Raw genomic sequence first — 20,820 nt, forward strand, 5'->3', positions numbered from 1 at the left:
AGAAGCTCGACTTGGAGTTGTGGCTCCAGCTACTCCTCCTCCAGGAGGACGTGCACCACAGGCACCTCAACCTACTCCACTTCAGCCACTTGCCCAAAGAACAGCAACTCAAAAAGCATCGCATACAAGGGATGCACAGGCTTTTTCGCTGATTGCATTGGCAATTCAGCAGTAAATCATCCCCCATATTCATTCAGCAGCTTCTTCACGACAAGCTTGGCTAACTTTGGAGCAGATGTTTGCAGGCAAAAATGAGACTCGCATCTCTTTCTTAAAGAAAGAGCTAGAGACATTGAAAATGGATGAAGGTGATTCGATTTAGAGACATTGAAAATGGTTAAGGTGATTCGGATGCACAGATGATATCTACCACTTTGAAATCTTTACCTCCTTCGTACTTGGCTTTTCATACAACCTTAAACCTCGCCAGGAGGATTGCCACGCAGCCAATCACTTTTCTTCAGTTAGTCAATTTGCTTCAAAAGAACGAGCAAACACGGAGGAATAGAGGTGTGGATGCTATAGCCTCTGAGTAGGCTTTTATGGCTAGACAGAAGGGAAAAGGCAACCAAGTAAAAAATGCTCCACAGAGTTTTGGGACTTCTGGCACATCACAGTCAAACAAAAATCAAGGGGGCACGCAAGCCAAAAAGGGCAAATGCCATTATTGCAAGAAGTCGAGCCACTACATCACTGAGTGCAAAAAACGTGTTGCCAAAGAGAAGAAAAAGGAGTCAGGAATGTCAGTTTCTAAAGCTCCTTCCACTGCTACTCAGTCCACGTCCTTTTTTGCAGACAGGGACTATTGTTTTTACACATGCAGTTATGACACCTCTTGGGCAGATCGAGCATTCAGCTCTACTGAGCATGCAAGCACTTGGTTTTTGACAGTGGTACTTCTAGGCATATTACATCGCGCAGAGAATTATTTGCATCTGTTCATGCAACTCCAGTTGTCAAGTCTGTACAGTGTGCCAACAATGCATCATACCCTGTTAGAGGTATTGGGGAGATTGTGCTCACAGCCATTGATGGCTCTATTCTCCACCTACAGGATGCTTTATTTGTGCCAGGCATAAAGAAGAATTTGCTCTCTATCTCTTCTTTGGCACGTTGTGGATTGCAGGCCACATTTGATGATGAGCTATGCATGGTGAGAGACAAAGAACACATGACTTTAGTCTTGACAGACACTTTATGTCATGGGTTATACAAGTTGGATGCTCTTTCAGTTGATCAGTTAGCGTATTTGACATCCACTCTTACTCTTGCTATGATACTAGCAGAGTTATGGCATGCTAGGATGGGGCATGTGAACTTTGACAACTTGATGCTCTTACAGCATACGCAGATGCTAGATGGATTATCTCTACTGGAGATATCTTATGAGCACTTGTGCGAAGGATGTATTTTGGGGTAAATGCATTGTTTTTCGTTTCCCCGTGATGTTGCTTTTCGAGCAACAGCCAGGTTGCATTTAGTGCATTCAGATCTATATGGGCCTATGCAAACAAAGTTATTGGGAGGATGTTCCTATTTTGTGACTTTTATTGATGACTTTACTTGATTTTATTAGGTCTACTCTTTGGTCAAAAAGTCAAAAGTGTACGATGCATTCTTGGCTTTTATTGCACTTGTTGAAAACCAGTCTGGTTGTAAAATTAAGACTCTCTGTTCGGACCGAGGGGGGGAATACATGTCCTCTATGCTAAATTCATTTTTGAAGTAGAAGGGCATTGTACATCAGTACACTACTTATACTCCACAGCAAAATGGGGTTACAGAGAGAAAGAATCCGTTACTCATAGAGATGGCCAAATGTATGTTGAAGGCAAAGAGCTTGCCTCGCAATTTCTGGATGGAAGCCGTCATATGTGCTTGCCATGTTTTGAACAGATGCCCCACCAAAGCTTTAAAGAAAATTACACTTTTTGAGGCTTGGAACAGCCGGAAACCTTCTGTTGGACAGTTTCGTACATTTGGGTGCCTTGCATACGCACATATTCCAAAGGTACTTAGAAAAAAGTTGGATAACAAGGCTGTTAAATGCATTTTTATGGGATATAGCAGTGACAACAAAGGCTACAGACTCTATGATCCTGTTTCGAAAAAGGTGTTTGTCAGTAGGGATGTATTATTTGATGAAAAATCAGAATTGTTCTTGGTTGGTTTAGATACATATTAGGCTGCCCATGATGTATTTGAAGGGCTGCTGCCCATTACATTTGGAGATTCAACTGGAGTTTCAGCAAGTGAACTCAATGTTCCACCACCAGCTACTCCTTTGGAAAATGAAGAAAAATCAGCCATTGGCTGATCTGAATATTCAACAAAGTGCTGAAACTGAAATTCAGCAAGAGCTTATGCACAGTGAAGAGGTAAGACAAATGCGTAGATGGTATTTACAGACTATGAAAGATAGTCATCTGGATGCACCCATGGCTGATCGTACTAGAAGGCAAGCTCGTATACATGATACTGCACATACCATGGAGTTTGTTATGGCAGCAAGCACCCTAGATGAAGAAGAGCCTGAATGTTTTGAAGATGCACAACAAAGTGTGCATTGGATGGCAGCAATGAAAGTTGAATTGCATTCTATCACTAAAAACCAAACATGGGATTTGGTGTCTTTGCCATTTGGGAAGAAAGCCATTGGAACAAAATGGGTCTACAAGCTGAAACAGAATGCAGATGGATCCATTGATAAATACAAGGCAAGGCTTTTAGCCAAAGGCTATGCATAGAAGAAAAGCATAGACTATGAGGAGACATTTGCTCCTGCTTCCCGTATGACGACCATCAGGTCTATGGTTGATTTCGCTGCTCATTATGGATGGATTGTGCATCAGTTGGATATTAAAACTGCATTTTTACATAGGGAACTTCATGAGGAAGTATATGTACAGCAACCCATTGGTTTTGCAGTTGAGGGCTTGGAACACTTGGTCTGCAAGATAAAAAAGGCGTTGTATGGTTTGAAACAAGCTCCTAGAGCTTGGTATGCAAAGATAGATGCTTTCTTGCTTAGCCAAGGCTTCATAAACAGCTCATTTGAATCTACCCTTTACGTATGTAAAGAGGGGGAATCCATGCTGATCATTTGTCTTTATGTTGATGATCTCTTGCTTACAAGGACACATGCTGATCAGATTTCAACATTTAAACAAAATTTGCAGCAAACTTTTGACATATCAGACTTGGAGTATTTGCATTATTACTTGGGCATTCAGTTTATACATGATGCTAGAGGTATTGGGTTATCACAGTCAAGATACATTGGTAAACTTCTTGAGAAGTTTGGCTTACAGGATTGCAAGCCAATTTGTACACCAATGGAACCTGGACTTAAACTGTCATTACATGATGACAGTGATTTGTTTGATATACACACATATGCTCCAACAGTTGGATGTCTTATTTACTTATGCAACACTAGGCTAAACATACAGTTTGCAGTTTCAACCTTGAGCAGATATATGCATCAGCCACGCATGTCACATTGGCAAGCTGTTAAGCGTGTCTTTCATTATTTGCAGAGTACTAGATCTCTTGGATTGCTTTATGCCAAGGGGGAACCACTGCAGTTGCATGCTTACAGTAATTCTAATTGGGCTGGTGATTTTAATTCACATCACTCCACTAGTGGCAATTGTTTCTTTCTTGGCTCGTCTTGTATATCTTGGCTTAGCAAGAAACAATCCACTGTTACCACATCGTCATGTGAAGCTGAATACAAGGCAACTTTCACTACCACAGTTGAATGCATATGGATTAGACGATTGCTTGCTGATCTGGATGTATCTATTACACAGCCTACTCCTTTGTTCACTGATAGTCAAAGTGCCATTGCAATGGCACGGAACCCAATGTTTCATGCACGAATAAAACACATGGAGATACATTATTACTTTGTCAGAGAGAGGCTACATGCAGGTGATATCAACCTTGTCTATTGTCCTACCACCAGTAATGTGGCAGACATCTTCATCAAAGTTCTTTCTCGTGACAAATTTGAAGCATTTCGCCATGCTTTAAATCTGATCTCCTTTGGTGGTGGATGATCCTTGTACTCTTGATCACTCTTCACTCCAAGGGGGTTTGTTGGGTATTTCACTCACGCCTCACTTACGCCTACACTCACATCGGAGTATCGGTGATCAGTAGGACACCTGGGCACTTTTTACTCTCGGTAGGAAAGGTTTTTTCCCCGAGACTTATGGTATTATTTCGTATGTGCTTATGACACACCCTTATGGGCATTTACCGTGTTCGGGCGTGATCACCCCCCTACAACCCTAAGGTTTAAGGGTTGTACCTTGTACTTTCAGTTTTGCAATCTTTCAGCCTATTGCATTGGGTGTCGTGCTTCACTCTCTACTGTCTACTGCTTTCTGTGCTGGGCTTCGATCCTGGCGTCCTCTCTCACAGATGTTACAGTTGACAATGAGGCTTTTAGAGAACTTCTCTGAAGAGGTGTGCAGTCGCACGCGCGAGACAAGAGGAGAAGAATAAGAAGAGAGAAGAAGATGGAGAGAGCTTCTCCACCATGGTCCCTCACCCTCACAGACTCACTCCCTCACACTCCCTCTCTGAAGCACAAGCTCATGCAAGCAAGAACAAGAAGAAGAGGAGAGGAGAGCTAGTTTTGGCCACACACAAGAATGAGCTTCTCTATTCACTTTTTAGCTTTTATACATGCCCTAATCCCTTTAAGGCAACCACCCCTTTTTTATATGGCTGGCCATTTTAGCACAGTAGAGTGCGTTGGATGGCTTACACCCTTGCACCAAGGACATCCTCTAGACAAGCCTTCCTTTGGCATACCCATTATGTTCACGTGTACTATGAGACCTTGCTACATACCACTCATGCACATCTGGCTGAGGGGTTACCAAATATCGGGGCACATCCATTGGCACCTTATCTTAGGCAAATAGCATAGGGAGCCTTCCCCACAAAAGGCTTCATGTTAAGCTGCTGCTCCTCTTCAGCTTGTCCACATGGATTTATGTAGCCCATGCACACTCCATCTTTGGGAAAGGCCTTTACCTCATGTTGACTGATGATGACCTCTCCAAACATGTGTGTGTAACACACCCACGCGTGCGCAAACCACCCCCCCCCCCCCAAAAAATAATAATAATAATAATAATAAATAAATCTTCAAGTTCATCTTCCTTGGCCTGACAAATATAAGCTTTTTTGCAAAATTCTTGTCAACCACAACCCTTCATTCAAATCAAGAATCTCAATTCTTAAACCATTTTATAACTATTCTATTGGCCATTGTAATAACTAACCTCAGATCAACTACTTTGAATTTTGAGAAAAGCCAGTTACCAGTCTTTTCAACATACTTGGAACATCATGTGGCTTTGATATGTATGCAAGTACCCTTAAAGGATGCTGAAATAACCAAATATTTGTTCCCGTCATTGGAACTCCACTGAATTTTTAAAAACTAGCAAGTGGAAGTGTGTTAGGACATGCATGAAGTACATTGGGTAGTGCAAAATCTTCATAAAGAATAGAACAAGGATTGGCTCATATGCTGCTGTGAAAAGGAAGACTACAGAGTCACTCAGTGAATGCCAAATTGTGCTGAAGAGATTGGGATACACATAAATCCAAAATTTAACAAATGCCACATTTTCTTAGCACTCATCTTAAAATTGTATGTAGATTACAGGAGCAAAATTCATCAGCCATTCTCATGAGAATGGTTTTAACACTTAAAGTTGCAGTTTGAGATGTCATTTTGTTAAAACACAGCTTACATGCATATTCTATGCTGCAAGCAAAAACTAATAAGAGCAGATAATGTCTTGTTTCCTATATCGAGTATGACCTTTATGCATTAGAACATCTAACACATGCGAACACTTGACAAGGAAAAACCTTACTGTAAAGTTTGTGTACCTTGTGAAAATCTGGAGCCAGTTTTTCAAGTTGGGTTAATCTAGACTCAACTTCTCCATAAGAGAACAAGCTCACTTCTCTAATCCACCCAGCAAGTCATTGGTTAATTCCAAACTTGCATAAACTCTGTACATTCAGGACATTGAGATATGTAAAGATTTCACCTACCTCTCAATCAAGTCTGCCTGTTCCCTCATATAAGCTTCGACCTGAGCATTGGTACGCAGAAAAAGGCCCTCACACAAAGTCTCACCTTTATTTGGACCATCACCAAAAGCAAAATTAAAACCCCCATCGTGCACTCTTCTACGCAAAGTGGTGTTGTTACTTGAAAATCTGTCTGTACAACAACATGAAACAGAGGATGAGCCTCACTAATCGAGAAAGCAGGAAACATGACAGTATAACATTGCTAGTAGATTTTTTATGCTCTAAGAAAGACTCATTCAACTGGCTACCCCTGCAAGGCGTAATACATTACATGTTTAGAGAGATGGGCAAGGTTGCCTAAACTAACAACAAGAGGAAAAACTAAAGAAACAATCAACCCATGGCACATTCAATGATTCAATTCGCAGCAAAAGCCATGTTCTAAACCCATCAGAAAGATGTGCCTACATAATACATCAAAAAGTTCATCATCCAAGAATAGAATTTTACAAGGAAGCCTAATTAGCAACAAAATTTTCAATGTTTAGATTGAATGGTGGAAGACAGCTATCAAAAAGCCCAAAAATAGTACTTTGAAGGTTTTCATCGATAAAGGTCGCCATCATCAGAGTATCCTATTCCCCATTGTCTGTAGAACTATGATTATTCCTGGATCTTTCAACCATAGAATTGACCAGGTCAATAGCAGAGGCTTTAAACCTCACACTCGATCAATACCAGTGCAACATTTATTAGACCACTATAATGATTGGTGCTATAATTAAAGAAACTATGATAATTGAATCAAATCCCAAGTAATATCATCAAAAATGATGACAAAACAATCAAAATCACAAACAGCAAGTATGCAAAGAAAAACACCTTTGTTCAAGGGGCTACATCCTAGGATTTGAAATTCACCATATGCCTTCTGCTCATTTGTATCATGCATATTCTTCTCTGCATCCCACACAGAGGCTTCTGTAACAATATTTTCATACTCATAGTAATCTTCATCATCAACCAAGTTGTCCTGATGACCATCAATATCATCAAACTTCTTAGACGTGGAGTTTTCCAATAACGATTCTCCTCCTGTAATTGTAAGCATAGGCTGCCGATATGCATCGAGATCTGTCAAAAGCTTGCAGGTCCCCTGCATTACCTCCATTGCCTTATCTAATCAGAAAGTGGTAGATTGAACTTACCAATTCACTCATTGATGTACAGATTGACTTACTTATTCCAACATTAAGCCCCAGTCCATTAAATCAAGACACTAGCAATATATAGAGTTTACATTGTAGCCTAAAATCTCAAAGCAGCATTCTATGTAGACACACCTCAAAAGAAAGCAGATTAAATGCTAGTATGCATCGGCGTAAAAATTGCCCAAGTAAACTATTTGATTCTATCAACAATGGCTCCTCTTCATTGTTGCCAGCCTCCGATGCCACATTCAGAATGGGTGCTAGCAAGTCTGAAATCATACACAGCGTTAGCATCTCCCTCCCTCGCCTCCCTCCCTCCCTCTCGTTTTTTCTTTGTGAAGAACTCTGTCTGAATTAATGTAAAGAAATATTTTCAGCAGGCCTTCTGGCCAACACCACTCTTTTTTTTTTGTTTTTCGTAATAGGTCCAACACCCCACACACACCCTCGCAGAGCACAGAGACAGGTTCCCTTCTTCGAAAGTGAGAACCACATGTATACAGAGAGCACTAGAGGAGATGGACGGACATCATAGGACACGGCTGCATGCACAGACTATGGTGACCACCTCCTAGGCTTGGAAAGCACACATGGATTAGCCATCCTTAACGGCTTGGCTAGATGGCTTGGATCAGACATTCTCACATGCTTTCCACATAAGCATGCATCCAAACGTACAAGAGGAGCCCCTCTAGAGGACCTATACAAAGACTAGGAGCAAGCACAGTGGACTATCTCCTAGGGCCCTTATCCCTCATCCCCAACATACAGTCATTTTAGAGTGTTCCCTCATCCACTAACAGTGGCCAGCCACACCTACCTACAATTTACTATCCCTTGAAGACATGAGGTGACCCCTTTAGTGAGCAACCACTCAAGATTCCCCCATATACCACTTCACCAGATTGATAGCGAGTGCTTACTTGGATCATCTCTATTGGAGCTTGCAAGAGAAGGATCATGGATCCCCACATATCCCTAGAGGATTTTACAATACAACTTGCAAAAGCACTTCACACCTTAGCTGTTATCCATTTTCCCCACACACGCACCCACACGACCCCCCCAAGCAACAATGTCCCACAAATAGCTGGTATGATGATATCCTCACACTCTTGATCATACCTCTCCAAGTTTAGGGGGGGCTACTCCACTCTTGATCATATCCTCACACTCCGAGCCATCACTGAGGACAGCAGGGCACAAGGGAAGCAGATATACTACTTCTTTGTGGATTTCCATGAGGCCTTTGACACATTCCGAGCCATCACTGAGGAGAGCAGGGCACAAGGGAAGTGGATATACTACTTCTTTGTGGATTTCCACAAGGCCTTTGACACACTACCACATGCCAGGCTCATGCAATGATTACAAAAGCTGGAGATCCCAATGGAAATGAGATGGGGGATATTAGCACTGTATGCGTCTATTACAAGACGAGTACAAGCATCGAGAGAGCTATCAGAGGAGATCACCAGCGCCATTGGGGTGAAACAAGGATGCCCAATCTCACTTGCTCTATTCACCGTTTATATTGATGAGATATCACACTACATTGATGGGCTTGGAAGAGAGGGAGCTGGTCTAAGGGGGGCATTGATACCCATATGACTGTGTGCCAATGACACAATCTTCGTCTCTAGCACACCCAAAGGATTGCAACGCCACCTAGATACACTAGAAGCCTTTAATCAAGACAGGGACAGGGATCTCATAGTGAACCTTTGGAAAACCAAGCAATCAATAGCCCATTTCACATTTGGAGAGGAGCTAGTGGAGGTGATCCAAAGATATGTTTACTTGAGGATTACTTTTTCAAGGCCGAGATTCACTTTGAGGAAATAGCAAAGGATAGATTAACACGAGGCTATGTAGCTCTAAGGGTGATGAAGAGCCAATGCACACAAATACGATTTCAAGGGCCCCCAATGAAGCTCTAGCTCTTCAACACTTTGGTCACACCATAACTTTTGTATGGGGCCCCCATATGGGGATCAAGCCTCTACCACACGAGAGCCACACAAGATCAGCCACTATCTAGGGCAGAGCAGATATAGGAGGGGTGGGAGCAAATGGAGACCCCTAGTACTCATATGCACCAAACCTCCATCAAGAAAAAAAAAAGGAACTTTGGCAAGATCATCCCAATACTTTGTTGATTTGAGCATTACCTCGTAAAAACCTCATGGGCTAACAAAGATTTCTTCCACACAATCCCCTTGCAAGATAGAATGCAACCATTGATAGATCTAGGAAAGTACCAAAATCCTGCCAATAAATAAGAGAATGACTCCTCTTTTATAAAAGGCTGAAAAAAAACCTAAAATGGTCTTAGTATCCACAGTGGCATCCAAAACATCCTCATTCTAATCCGGAAAGGATTTCTAATGGTATTCAACATATTTGCCTATTTATGGGAGACTAGATCAGGCTACGATAGTCCCATCGCTTGAAGCTTTGGGTCCAACTATGGAAATGGAAGAAGACGCAGCTGAAGAAGATGACATGGTCACTTGCACTGAGAAGACAACATCTGAAACCAGCCTTCCTTCCGTGGATGGGTGGAAAATTCCTGATTACAACTTAATTACAACAGCAAACAATAAATGCAAATCTGAAAATACAAATTTACCTACTGATCTTGGACAATGCACACCCAATTGGCCCCAAAATTGGCGCCCCTTTCGGTATTTCTTTAGATTTATTGAAGAAGAAGTTGATTTACAATGGGATTTTGCCAATCCCCTTCGCAATCCAAACTCCCCTTGCTGTCCAAAGTGACCAACAAGTCTTCAATCTGATTTGCCCCTTGATTCGAGCAATTAATTGGCCTTTACCCACTTCATAGACAATGGAAATGCCCCAAATTCAATGGCTGGCTCGTCCTCCACCTGAATTTAGCTGAAATTCACATTCAGCCCTGAAAAAATCCAAGTCTTGGAGCTTCTGATTTCTGGCACACTTCCCGCGGCTGCTGCTGAACCCTAATTTTTGTTTTAAATTAGGGTTTACAGCAAAGAAATTTGCAATTTCTCAACCTCCAAGGGTCTAAATGCTAAGATCTTCGGAGCAAGGCTATGAAATGGCTAGGAGATGAGAGAAAAAATTCAGAGTTTTGTCACGAAGAATGACTGAAAATCAATAAAATGCAGCTATTGCCCTGCCACAACAGTATTAAATGCTGTCGCCTACAGCTGAGACATCCAAATCAGTTGTTACCTTGTACCTGGATGCAATCACTTAGCTGTGAAGGGTCTGAATCTGCAATTGCCTCCTCAAAACTCATGGCTGGCTGCAATGGCTGAAAATAGGTTGACCATGGCTGCTCAGCTCTCCCACATTTGCTACAGCAAGAATGATCTCATTTTTCCTCTTCTTCAGCCTTTTTCCAGCCTGTATGGGCAAGTTTGTCAAGTGGCAACCTTCCCAAATGGTTTTTCCAACATTATCCATCATTAAATATTAATTTTCAGCCTTTAATTACTGAAAATTAATCAAATAATTATTTCGATGCCCAAAAAAATAATCTGACTGGCCAATAAACAAATTGGCTAGGCATCTTCCACTTCCGAGTCTCTCTGTGCCATCTTTGACCATTAGATCGGTGTTAGGTACCATTAAACGCCACATCTCTAATGTCACCAATTGATACTTATGGCCAAATGAATGACCTAGGCCAACAATTGACACCAAACACCACCAAGTACCTATACAACATAACTTATAGCAACTTTTGCCTTTGACATCCCATGATTTTCTCGAATCCCAAGCTCATAAATTTACTCTAATCTCAATTGCACCTCACATGTGCAACTTTTACTTAATCATGTGATTAAAACTTAATCCACATGTAAGTGAGGTTTCAAAAATACATGTCCTTGACTTAATCATGTGATTAAAACTTAATCCACATGTTAAGTGAGGTTTCAAAAATGCATGTCCTCGTGACAACATCGCCTCCTCTTGATGTTCAACCGTCTATCAAATGTAGCAAGCATCTTGAGGATGAGTTCTCTGTTACTTCTAAAGCCCCTGACATGGGTGATTCTTTGCCTCACTCATACGCTCAAGCGGCTTCCACTTCACGAGATTTGTCAAAACCGAATTGGGAGCAATTGCTCGAGTTTGCGAATACGCTCCTAAAAGAATATGTTGAGCATAATCATCGAGCCACCCCTGCCTATGCAGAGGAGGAGCATCTAGATACAAAAATGCTAACTCACCAAGTTCTTCGCTCCTTTTAGGCCTTTCATGAGCGAGGTGTCATTCTCTTCTTCACGGGCCAGATTCCCATGCTTGCCGTGATTTGTCAATGGCTGACCTCTATTGTTTAGATCAATGGTGTGGAGGAGATCTTTGCTGGTCCGCGTGGGTCTATGAGGTCGTCCTTCTTTCTAACTTCGACTCGCAATCTCCTTCTCCAAAAATAGTCCCTTTTCTTTGGCAAGCAACTGCTGCATATCGTCTCCTAGTGTCCACTTCTAGAATTCCAATCTTTACTACAGCAACAGTGTCCAATTTGGGTGGAAATTGAGAATTGCCGCCAACCATTAATTGGGCCCTTCTCAGGAATGTAATGGCTGCCAAGGGCCATGCATTGGTCCCCCCCAACCTGAAGGCAGCCAACACAAACAGATTGTGCATGTTGTGGGATATTGCACAGAAGTGACCCAGTTGGTTGTGCCTCAATTGCATGGGCGTGAGGCCTCTTTGGTTCCAACTCGAGTGGGGTACCTTTGCTGGCCACTCTTTCTCCTATGGTCAACTAGGTCATTTCATGGCAAATGCCTAGATCATAAGAGTGCCTTGGCATATCAACCCATGGAGAGGGACCAAAATATGGGTTCTCACTTTGTTGGGCAACAAATTGCTCAGCCCAGTCAAGTCCAAAGGCAAGCAACCCGCTTCATCTTCGAACTTGGAAAACCAAGGGTGGATGGAAGCTCGATGCAACAAAGGAAAGGCAAAGGAGACTCCTGTCCTTCTTCCTACACCTGCTGTCCCTTCTTCTTCGCAAGACCCCCTTCGCACTTATTCCTATTGCATAAACAAATACTTGGACGCTCCTACCACTCAAGCCCTACTGTTACTAAGGAACCAACACCTCCCAAAGTGCAACAACCACATCAGCAACCATCCCGTTCATCACCACGTGCCCATGACCCTCCATCTCAATTCGCTTTTGATGCTACTAGTAGAGTCATCACTCCATGGGATCAAAGGTATCCATGTTCTTCCTACCCAGCTAATGTGCCTTCATCTTCACAATCTGAATATCGGCGGCCCAACCCCTTTGCAGTGTTGGGGGACTTCTTTAAAGATGGTGTACTGGAGATATTGACAGCTAAAGCCCAGGTACATGTGGCTAAATCCAGCTAAAATTCTTGATATTTTGTGTCTGTTCAGTTCAAAGGTGCCTTTTGCACTCTCAACTTGTGTTTACTGAATCCATTGTACTTGGTTCATACATGATGGCCTAAAGCCAACCTGCACTTTGTAATATGGGGATGAAGGGCCTTTTGCAGTGTGCCTATCTGTCCCCTTGCCTTGACCTGGTTGCCCAGGTTGTCTGCCTCTGTACCTCTGCCCTGCTTCTGTCTGGGGCTCCTCTCCTACGACCATCTGCTCTGCAGCACCTGGCTGCAGACCTGCGATGTCTGACGGCCTTTCTCCCTGCACCTACCTATCTGTCAGCCCTGCGGCACCCTACTGCAGGCCTGTGACACCAACCCCCTGTTCTGCTGTGCCGCCCTTCTGCCCTGCTGCCCCGCTAGGCCTATGGCCTCCCTGGACATCCTTTCTGGAGCCTTTTTGGCCAGCGTGCAACCTGTTGTTGTGCCTGCATCATCCCCTCTACTTGCTGTGTACAGGGGCTGGGCAGTTCAAGAAAGAGGAGGAAGAATGGTTTTTTGACATTCCCTGTCCTCAATGGCAGGCATGAAGATGGATGACATGGATCAGCCTGCTAAGAAAGCGAAGGAGGAAGAATGATCTTTTGACATTCCCTGTCCTCGACAGCAGGCGTGAAGATGGACAACATGGAACAGCCTGCTAAGGGCTCAGGTCTAGACATGGATGTGGAAATCACTAATAGTGGCCTTGTTCAATTCTCGAACATCGACATAAATTCAGATTTTCCCATTCGTTTTAAAAACAATTACAATAGGTGCAAGCCATTCTGAGTTTTCTATAGACATGATAATCTTTATGTTAAGCATGTTATCCAACTCTTGCTTGAGTTCTAGTGTGCATTTATGGTTAAGCTTATAGGCATGTCCATGTACCGAACAAACATCCCCGTAGAGTGGAATGTGGTACTGGCCATATTGAGGGTGAATGCCTAGAAGATCCTTGTAGCTCTCTACAAATCTGACAGAGAAGGAGTGGAAGAAGGATGTTACCTTTCAAGATGAGAAGGCAGTTTCCATAACCATAACTCTAGTAAGATGGGTTTTGGGACTTCTTGGCTGCCAGGGTTGTATTCCCGTAGCGTGTCTTGAAAACACTCCAACTCCAAAGGTTGGCCTTCTACTGCCTATATAAGAACTATTGGATCATGGATAGAGGTATCATCAATCCTTCGTGTTGCAGTGGTATTACTAAGCCAAGATGTCAGTAACTTACCATATTCAAAATGCATGTCTGTTGTTCTAGGTTCTTGCCGAGAAGGCACAGCCAGTTTAGTAGTGATCCTAGTGGCATGCTCTTGGGAAGGTGCTTTACATTGCCCTTGACAAGTTTTGGGCAAGGCATGGCATCCCTTGCCCCGATGGAAATCTAAGTGAAGAGTATCTAGTTACCAAGGATCAATCTACCCAAAATCCAAGGAATTTTTGAGTTGGGATCCCACGCTTTACTGAAGGTAGAAGTTTCATAAAGCATCAAGGCACTCTATATTCTCTATGTTTGTACCATCCTTTGAGTGATTATTTGCCTTGTCTAATGAGTTTTCCACGTTTATCATAGTAAGCTCTAGGTCATTAGAGACGTCTACAGAAGTCAAAGTAGTCTTAGGCATTATGTTAACTCCTGAGCTGCCATCCACTATACCGGCTTCATAGTATAGCCTTAAATCTCTACCAAGAATCATGGGCTACGAGAGTCATGGGCTACGAGAGTCGGCAACGACAAGAATGTCCAACACTAGGTGACAATTGACACTGGTATGTATTGGGGTTCTAATCATGTTAGATTGCACACCTTGACCTAATCAAGAATATTCTGCACATATTCTAGGACTAAAGGACTTAGAATGCAAGCTTGGAAAAGAGAAAGATCAAGCTACTTACTGTTGCATACTTGGCAGCCAATCATCGAGAGTCTTGGTCATCCTTGTTGTTGAGGATGGATGACATAGCTACTCCTGAGTTTGTTGAAAAGCCTCTTCTATGACATTGTAGCCTCCCTGCTCCCCTATAATGGCAATGATACCTCATGCTCAAGCTCATTGGTGTCAATGATGTCTCGGCTTGCAAAGCATTGGCTACCCCATCAAACTCTGGAGGGAGTTGTAGAGCACAACCTCACAAGATAAGCCTCTTGAAACGCAAACTACATGTGTCGAAGCTAATGATGTACCTGCATAACACAAAGTAAGAATGCCTGAATAGTATCCTTTAGCTTGAACTTCATTTGCTGGAGTTGTCCATAGAGGGTAACTATACACATGGTTGAGGGAGACTCCTACATCTTAGGCTTCTCCAATACCATTGAAACTATCCTACAAGAGGTCACTGCTAGTGGAACCTCTTTAGAGATACATCAGACAACAGTAGAATGCGCACAAGCATCATCGAAATCCCATGTAAGCACAATTTCCTCATGGTTGATAGGGTCCCAATCATCTCGAAGAGGAATGGGAGGCTGAGGCTGCCCAATAGCCCCAAAAAGTACGTACCATAATCGCTTCTACACAAACCATGCTTTCATAACAGCACTCCAGGTAAAATAGTCAAGGCCATGAAGTGTATCATCAATGGAACAGCAAAGGAGGTGTCATTTGGAGAGGATGGAAAGAGAAGATAAAGAATAGAAAGGGAGGGAGAGAGAGTACAGCCAAACACAACACGGACTACATGAATGTCGAGTTCACATGCAATATAATCATAAGGTGATCACTAAACAGCAGTAAAATCTGAGATATTTAGGGTGAAAACAGTCAAAAAATACTATCAAATGGCTCAAATCACTGTCCCCCAGCCTGCACAAGCATTAACTGCACAAAACACAGAAGCTGCAGACCAAAATGCAGACAAACACAGAATTAAATGCAATCATCAGCATTAAATTAATGCAAAAAATCAAAAAATGCAAGCATTAGGGCTGTGAATCAGGCCGATTTGCATCAGCAGGGACAGGTCACCAGGCTGCAGGAGACAGTAGGGGGCTGATCAGCAACAAAATAGTGTGAGGGCAGACGGGCTAGAACAAAAAACAACACCTAGAGCCCGAATATGGACATCTGATACCATGTCAATGTTGAGCTAAATTACCATTAGCTTTAATTAAACAGCCCCAAAACTCAAGTTAGTTAATGAATTTTAACCATTCTTTTAAACCGGGAGTGTTCGAGAGTTTTTCAATGTCCCACATGTAAACGCTCATTTGGGAGGCCCCAAACTTTCTATAAATAGGCAACCTACCCTCCCATTCAATCAATCTCGTTTTTGCAGGTTTCAAGCGCTCTAGTTGCACTGCCCACACCTCGCTCATGGAGGACATCTCAAACAAGGCTGCCCGATATTGTCCACATCCATCCAACACTTGTTTCCAGCCTTCACTGCACATTCTACACCATCTACTGCTGCTATCTAGCCTTGACAACTACTGCGGCTCACTCTCCCTGTTGTCACCAACTACCACATGGTAGCAGCATCTGTTGCATTTGGACATGCTGGCTGCCGCCCAACCCATAGCGACTGCAGCACCTACTGCATTTTGATCTGCTAGCTCCCATACAGCCTACCACACCATCACTAGTTGTTGCATTTACAATTTTCTCTCTCCTCTGTACGTTTGATTGGCATCATCCTTTGCTATGTTTGCTACTGTTAGACATTATGAAGGCTGCCTTGCTGTCACAAGGACGTGAAATTTTATTGATTTGCTTAGCATTTGATTAAAAGTTAATCAAATGTGCTAATGTGACTTGCACATGTGAGTTGCAAGTCAATTATTTCACATTGTGGGACCTAGGACCCCGAGATATCAGTTGGTGCCAAAGGCAAAAGTTGTAATAAATTATGCCTAACAAGTATTAGGTGGTACCCGGTGTTAGACTTGACCCTAGACCAATTTATTGGCCACTAATGTTAGTGATGACATCAATGCCTAGGCATTATTTAATTAATTAATAAATGCCAATCTAAGGGTTAATAACTACTTAGGGATACTTGAAAGACAAATTGACCTAGCCAAATCAATTATTGGCTAGTGGAATTAATTTTTTGGACACTATAATAATTAATAAAATAATTTTCAAAAAGATATTCTAAAATTAATTTAATAAGTTGGATAATGTTGGAAAATGGGATTTGAAGGTTGCCACTTAGCAAAACTTACCCATGCAAGTAAAAAAAACATTTTTAGAGGTTGGTGGAAGTCTATTCTAACCATTGTGAGAGAAAAGAAGGCTATTAGAGAGCAAGAAGAGGCTACTGATGTGATTTGCAACGGTAATCCTATAGCATGTGTCAACAGTTTGGAGCCCTCCAGAGCATATGACAACAACCCAAGGTTCTTCTGTTGTAGATGGCAGCATACAAGAGGGGGCAACAATCTTTCTGTTGATACAAAGCTGTAGGTGATAGCTTCCATGGCTGTTTGAGCAAGGCAACAATAGCTTTTCAGTGTTATTCGCGATGAAACTCTGAAATTTCTCATTCTCTCTCATCCCCCAACCATCTCTCAAGTTATCTTAGCATTTTCCATTAATTTGAGCCATCAAAGGAAGAGATTTCAATCAATCTCTACTCTAAACCCTAATTTACATTAGAAATTAGGATTTTAAAAGCCACATCAAGAAGCGTGCACAAAATTAAGGGCCTAGGACTTGAATTTCAATGCTGAAATTGAGGAATTTCAAGGAGATTCAAAAGGCTAGCCAATCAATATTGAATTTAGGGCTGAATTTGTCTTTTCAAGGAGTAGGGTGAAGGCCCCGAGTAAACCAAGGGGAAAATTCGTTTGGAGGCTTGCTAGTCAGTGTTGACAACAAGAGGCACTTAGACTAGCAGAGGAGTTCAAAGGACCTTGCATGTACTCCTTCCATTTGTAATATAAGATTAAAAAATACCACAAGGGACGCCAATCTTGGGGTCAATAGTGTGTCCAATGTCCAAGATTAAAGTGGGAAAGAGTGCATTTTCAGTTTATGTGAATTTTATGCTTGTAATTAATGTTAAATTAGGTCATTTACCACCCTATCCAAGAATAAAGACTGGTTTCATGGTTCCATTGCCAGGATACCATCAATTCCCTCGAATTGGTGGATCCAAGGTACCTAATTAAACGTCAGAAGCTTTTCTCTAGTGCTGAAATTGTATTCAGCTAAGCATTACAGCAAGAATATCTTCAGATAGTGGGATGGGATCAAGCAAGGATGATGCCTCTCAATCTGAAAATTCACAACGTGTTGGGAGAAATGCCAAGTCTGATCTTGGACAAGGCACAGAGCATGGGCAGCAAGCTGAGAATCAGGGAATTTGAGAAGAGGTGGGTCCTTCTAGGTCTCTTGAACTTGATGACCAGCAAGAAGAAGAGGAATTTAATGACCAATGTAAACATTAGTTGACGACAACAGCTGAAATGTTAATGCAATTGGCAAATGATCCTTAGTTTATAAGCTTTTTGAACCCCTTAGAAGAGGGCAGCAAAGGCAAGAAGAGGAAATCGTCTTTCACAGCTTCGGGAAAGCAAGATGCACAAAAGGAAGAGCCAATACAGCAGCATGATGTTCTAAATGTGGGTAATGAGCATAAGCAAATGATGCGAGCAGAGCAACTTGGAAGTGCTAATCCAATGTTTTTTGGACAATAGGACAGACATGCCATTAATGGGCAGCCAAGTTACTTTGGTGGTGGCACTAGTTTCCATACTATGGTGGGATAGGGACCGCATACAAGAATGTATGGCACAAATCCCTATGGTATGTAGCAGCCAATGCATGGTGTGCAAGACCCAATGTATTCGAGTATGGCTGGTAATATGCATAACCCCATGTATAACATTGTTGGCCTGATGGTGGGGCGCTCCAAATAGTGTTGGTCATGAGAAAAAATGCAGCTAGTAATGCATGCAACGTATGGGAAAATATATCTTGGTATGGCTGGTAGTATGCAAATTCCCACGCACAACCACATTGCAATCGTCCAAAGTATGCAAAAAAGAATGATTCCTTATGCATCTGGTGCTCCTAGCATGTCAAGTACACATGAGAGACTAGTCAACTGTATTCAATATTGCATATTAGTTAATATGGAATTGCAACAATGTGAAAGTATAAAGCATTACAATGCTTACGAGAAAGAAAGGCCTATAACCTAGTGGAGGATTCTATGAGGAAGGACAGGATCAAAGCTCAGCACAAAAAACCAATAGACAGTAGAGAGCCAAGCACAACACCCAATACGATAGACTAAAAGAGTGTAAACTGAAAGTACAAGGTACAACCCTTAAACGCTAGGGTTGTAGGGGGTGTTCACACCCGAACACAATAAGTGCCCATAAGTGTGTGCCATAAGCACATACGAAATAATACCATCAGTCTGGAGGAAAAAACCTCTCCTACCGAGAGTAAAAAGTGTCCTACTATCCTACTGATCACCAACACTCCTATGTGAGCGTAGGGATAAGTGAGGATGTGAGGGGGAACACGATCGAAGCTCAGCACAAAAAACCAATAGACAGTAGAGAGTGAAGAACGACACCCAATACGATACACTCAAAGAGTGTAAACTGAAAGTACAAGGTACAATCCTTAAACCTTAGGGTTGTAGGGGGGTGTTCACACCCAAACACGGTAAGTGCCCGTAAGTGTGTGTCATAAGCACATACGAAATAATACCGTAAGTCTGGGGGAAAAAACCTCTCCTACCGAGAGTAAAAAGTGCCCCAGTGTCCTATTGATCACCGACACTCCGATATGAGCGTAGGCGTAAGTGAGACGTGAGTGAAATACCCAACAAATCCCCTTGGAATGAAGAGTGATCAAGAGTACAAGGATAATCCACCACCAAAGGAGATCAGATTTAAAGCATGGAGAAATGCTTCAAATTTGTCATGAGAAAGAGCTTTCGTGAAGATGTCTGCCACATTACTGGTGGTAGGACAATAGACAAGGTTGATATCACCTGTATGTAGCCTCTCTCTGACAAAGTGATAATGTATCTCGATGTGTTTCGTGCGTGCATAAAACACTAGGTTCCGTGCCACTGCAATGGCACTCTATCAATGAACAAACGAGTAGGCTCCGTAACAGATACATCCAGATCAGCAAGCAATCGTCTAATCCATACGCATTCAACTGTGGTAGCGAAAGCTGCCTTGTATTCAGCTTCACATGACGATGTGGCAACAGTGGACTGTTTCTTGCTAAGCCAAGATATGCAAGACGAGCCAAGGAAGAAACAATTGCCACTAGTGCAATGACGTGAATCATAATCACCAGCCCAATCAGAATCACTGTAGGCATGTAACTGCAATGGTCCCCCCTCGGCATAAAGAAATCCAAGAGATCTAGTACCCTGCAAATAACGAAAGACATGCTTAACAGCTTGCCAATGTGACATGCGTGGCTGATGCATATATCTGCTCAGGGATGAAACTACAAACTATATATCCGGCCTAGTGTTGCATAAGTAAATAAAACATCCAACTGCTGGAGCATATGTCTGTATATCAAACAAATCACTATCATCATGTAATGGCAGTTTAAGTCCAGGTTCCATTGGTGTACAAATTGGCTTGCAATCCTGTAAGCCAAACTTCTCAAGAAGTTTACCAATGTATCTTGATTGTGATAACCCAATACCTCTAGCATCATCTATAAACTGAATGCCCAAGTAATAATGCAAAGACCCCAAGTATGACATGTCAAAAGTTTGCTGCAAATTTTGTTTAAATGCTGAAATCTGATCAGCATGTGTCTCTGTAAGCAAGAGATCATCAACATAAGGACAAATGATCAGCATGGATCCCCCCTCTTTACATACGTAAAGCGTAGACTCAGATGAGCTGTTTATGAAGCCTTGGCTAAGCAAGAAAGCATCTATCTTCGCATACCAAGCTCTAGGAGCTTGTTTCAAACCATAGAAAGCTTTTTTCAGCTTGCAAACCAAGTGTTCCAAGCCCTCAACTGCAAAACCAATGGGTTGCTGTGCATATACTTCCTCATGAAGTTCCCCATGTAAAAATGCAGTTTTAATATCCAATTGATGCACAATCCATCCAAAATGAGCAGCCAAAACAACCATAGACATGATGGTCATCATACGGGAAGTAGGAGCAAATGTCTCCTCATAGTCAATGCCTTTTTTCT

The 20,820-nt window shown here is 42.3% G+C and overlaps 1 protein-coding gene across 5 annotated transcripts in view; it reads right to left on the reverse strand.

The window, feature by feature from the left end:
• Positions 1-20,820, reverse strand: part of LOC148026360 (anaphase-promoting complex subunit 5-like) — a 158,030-nt gene that overhangs the window by 92,683 nt on the left and 44,527 nt on the right. For all 5 annotated transcript variants that reach the window (XM_087690790.1, XM_087690789.1, XM_087690792.1 and 2 more), the window contains exons 3-6: positions 7,416-7,552; positions 6,955-7,228; positions 6,091-6,262; positions 5,923-6,001 (exon numbers count right to left, since the gene is read on the reverse strand). In XM_087690790.1, the coding sequence (XP_087546916.1) occupies positions 5,923-6,001; positions 6,091-6,262; positions 6,955-7,228; positions 7,416-7,552 (662 nt within the window). The remainder of the gene's footprint in view (positions 1-5,922; positions 6,002-6,090; positions 6,263-6,954; positions 7,229-7,415; positions 7,553-20,820) is intronic.

The sequence above is a fragment of the Lygodium microphyllum genome, chromosome 13, assembly GCF_053477565.2.
Source record: "Lygodium microphyllum isolate KBCC chromosome 13, Lygodium_microphyllum_v1.1.10, whole genome shotgun sequence".
NCBI classification, from domain to species: domain Eukaryota; kingdom Viridiplantae; phylum Streptophyta; class Polypodiopsida; order Schizaeales; family Lygodiaceae; genus Lygodium; species Lygodium microphyllum.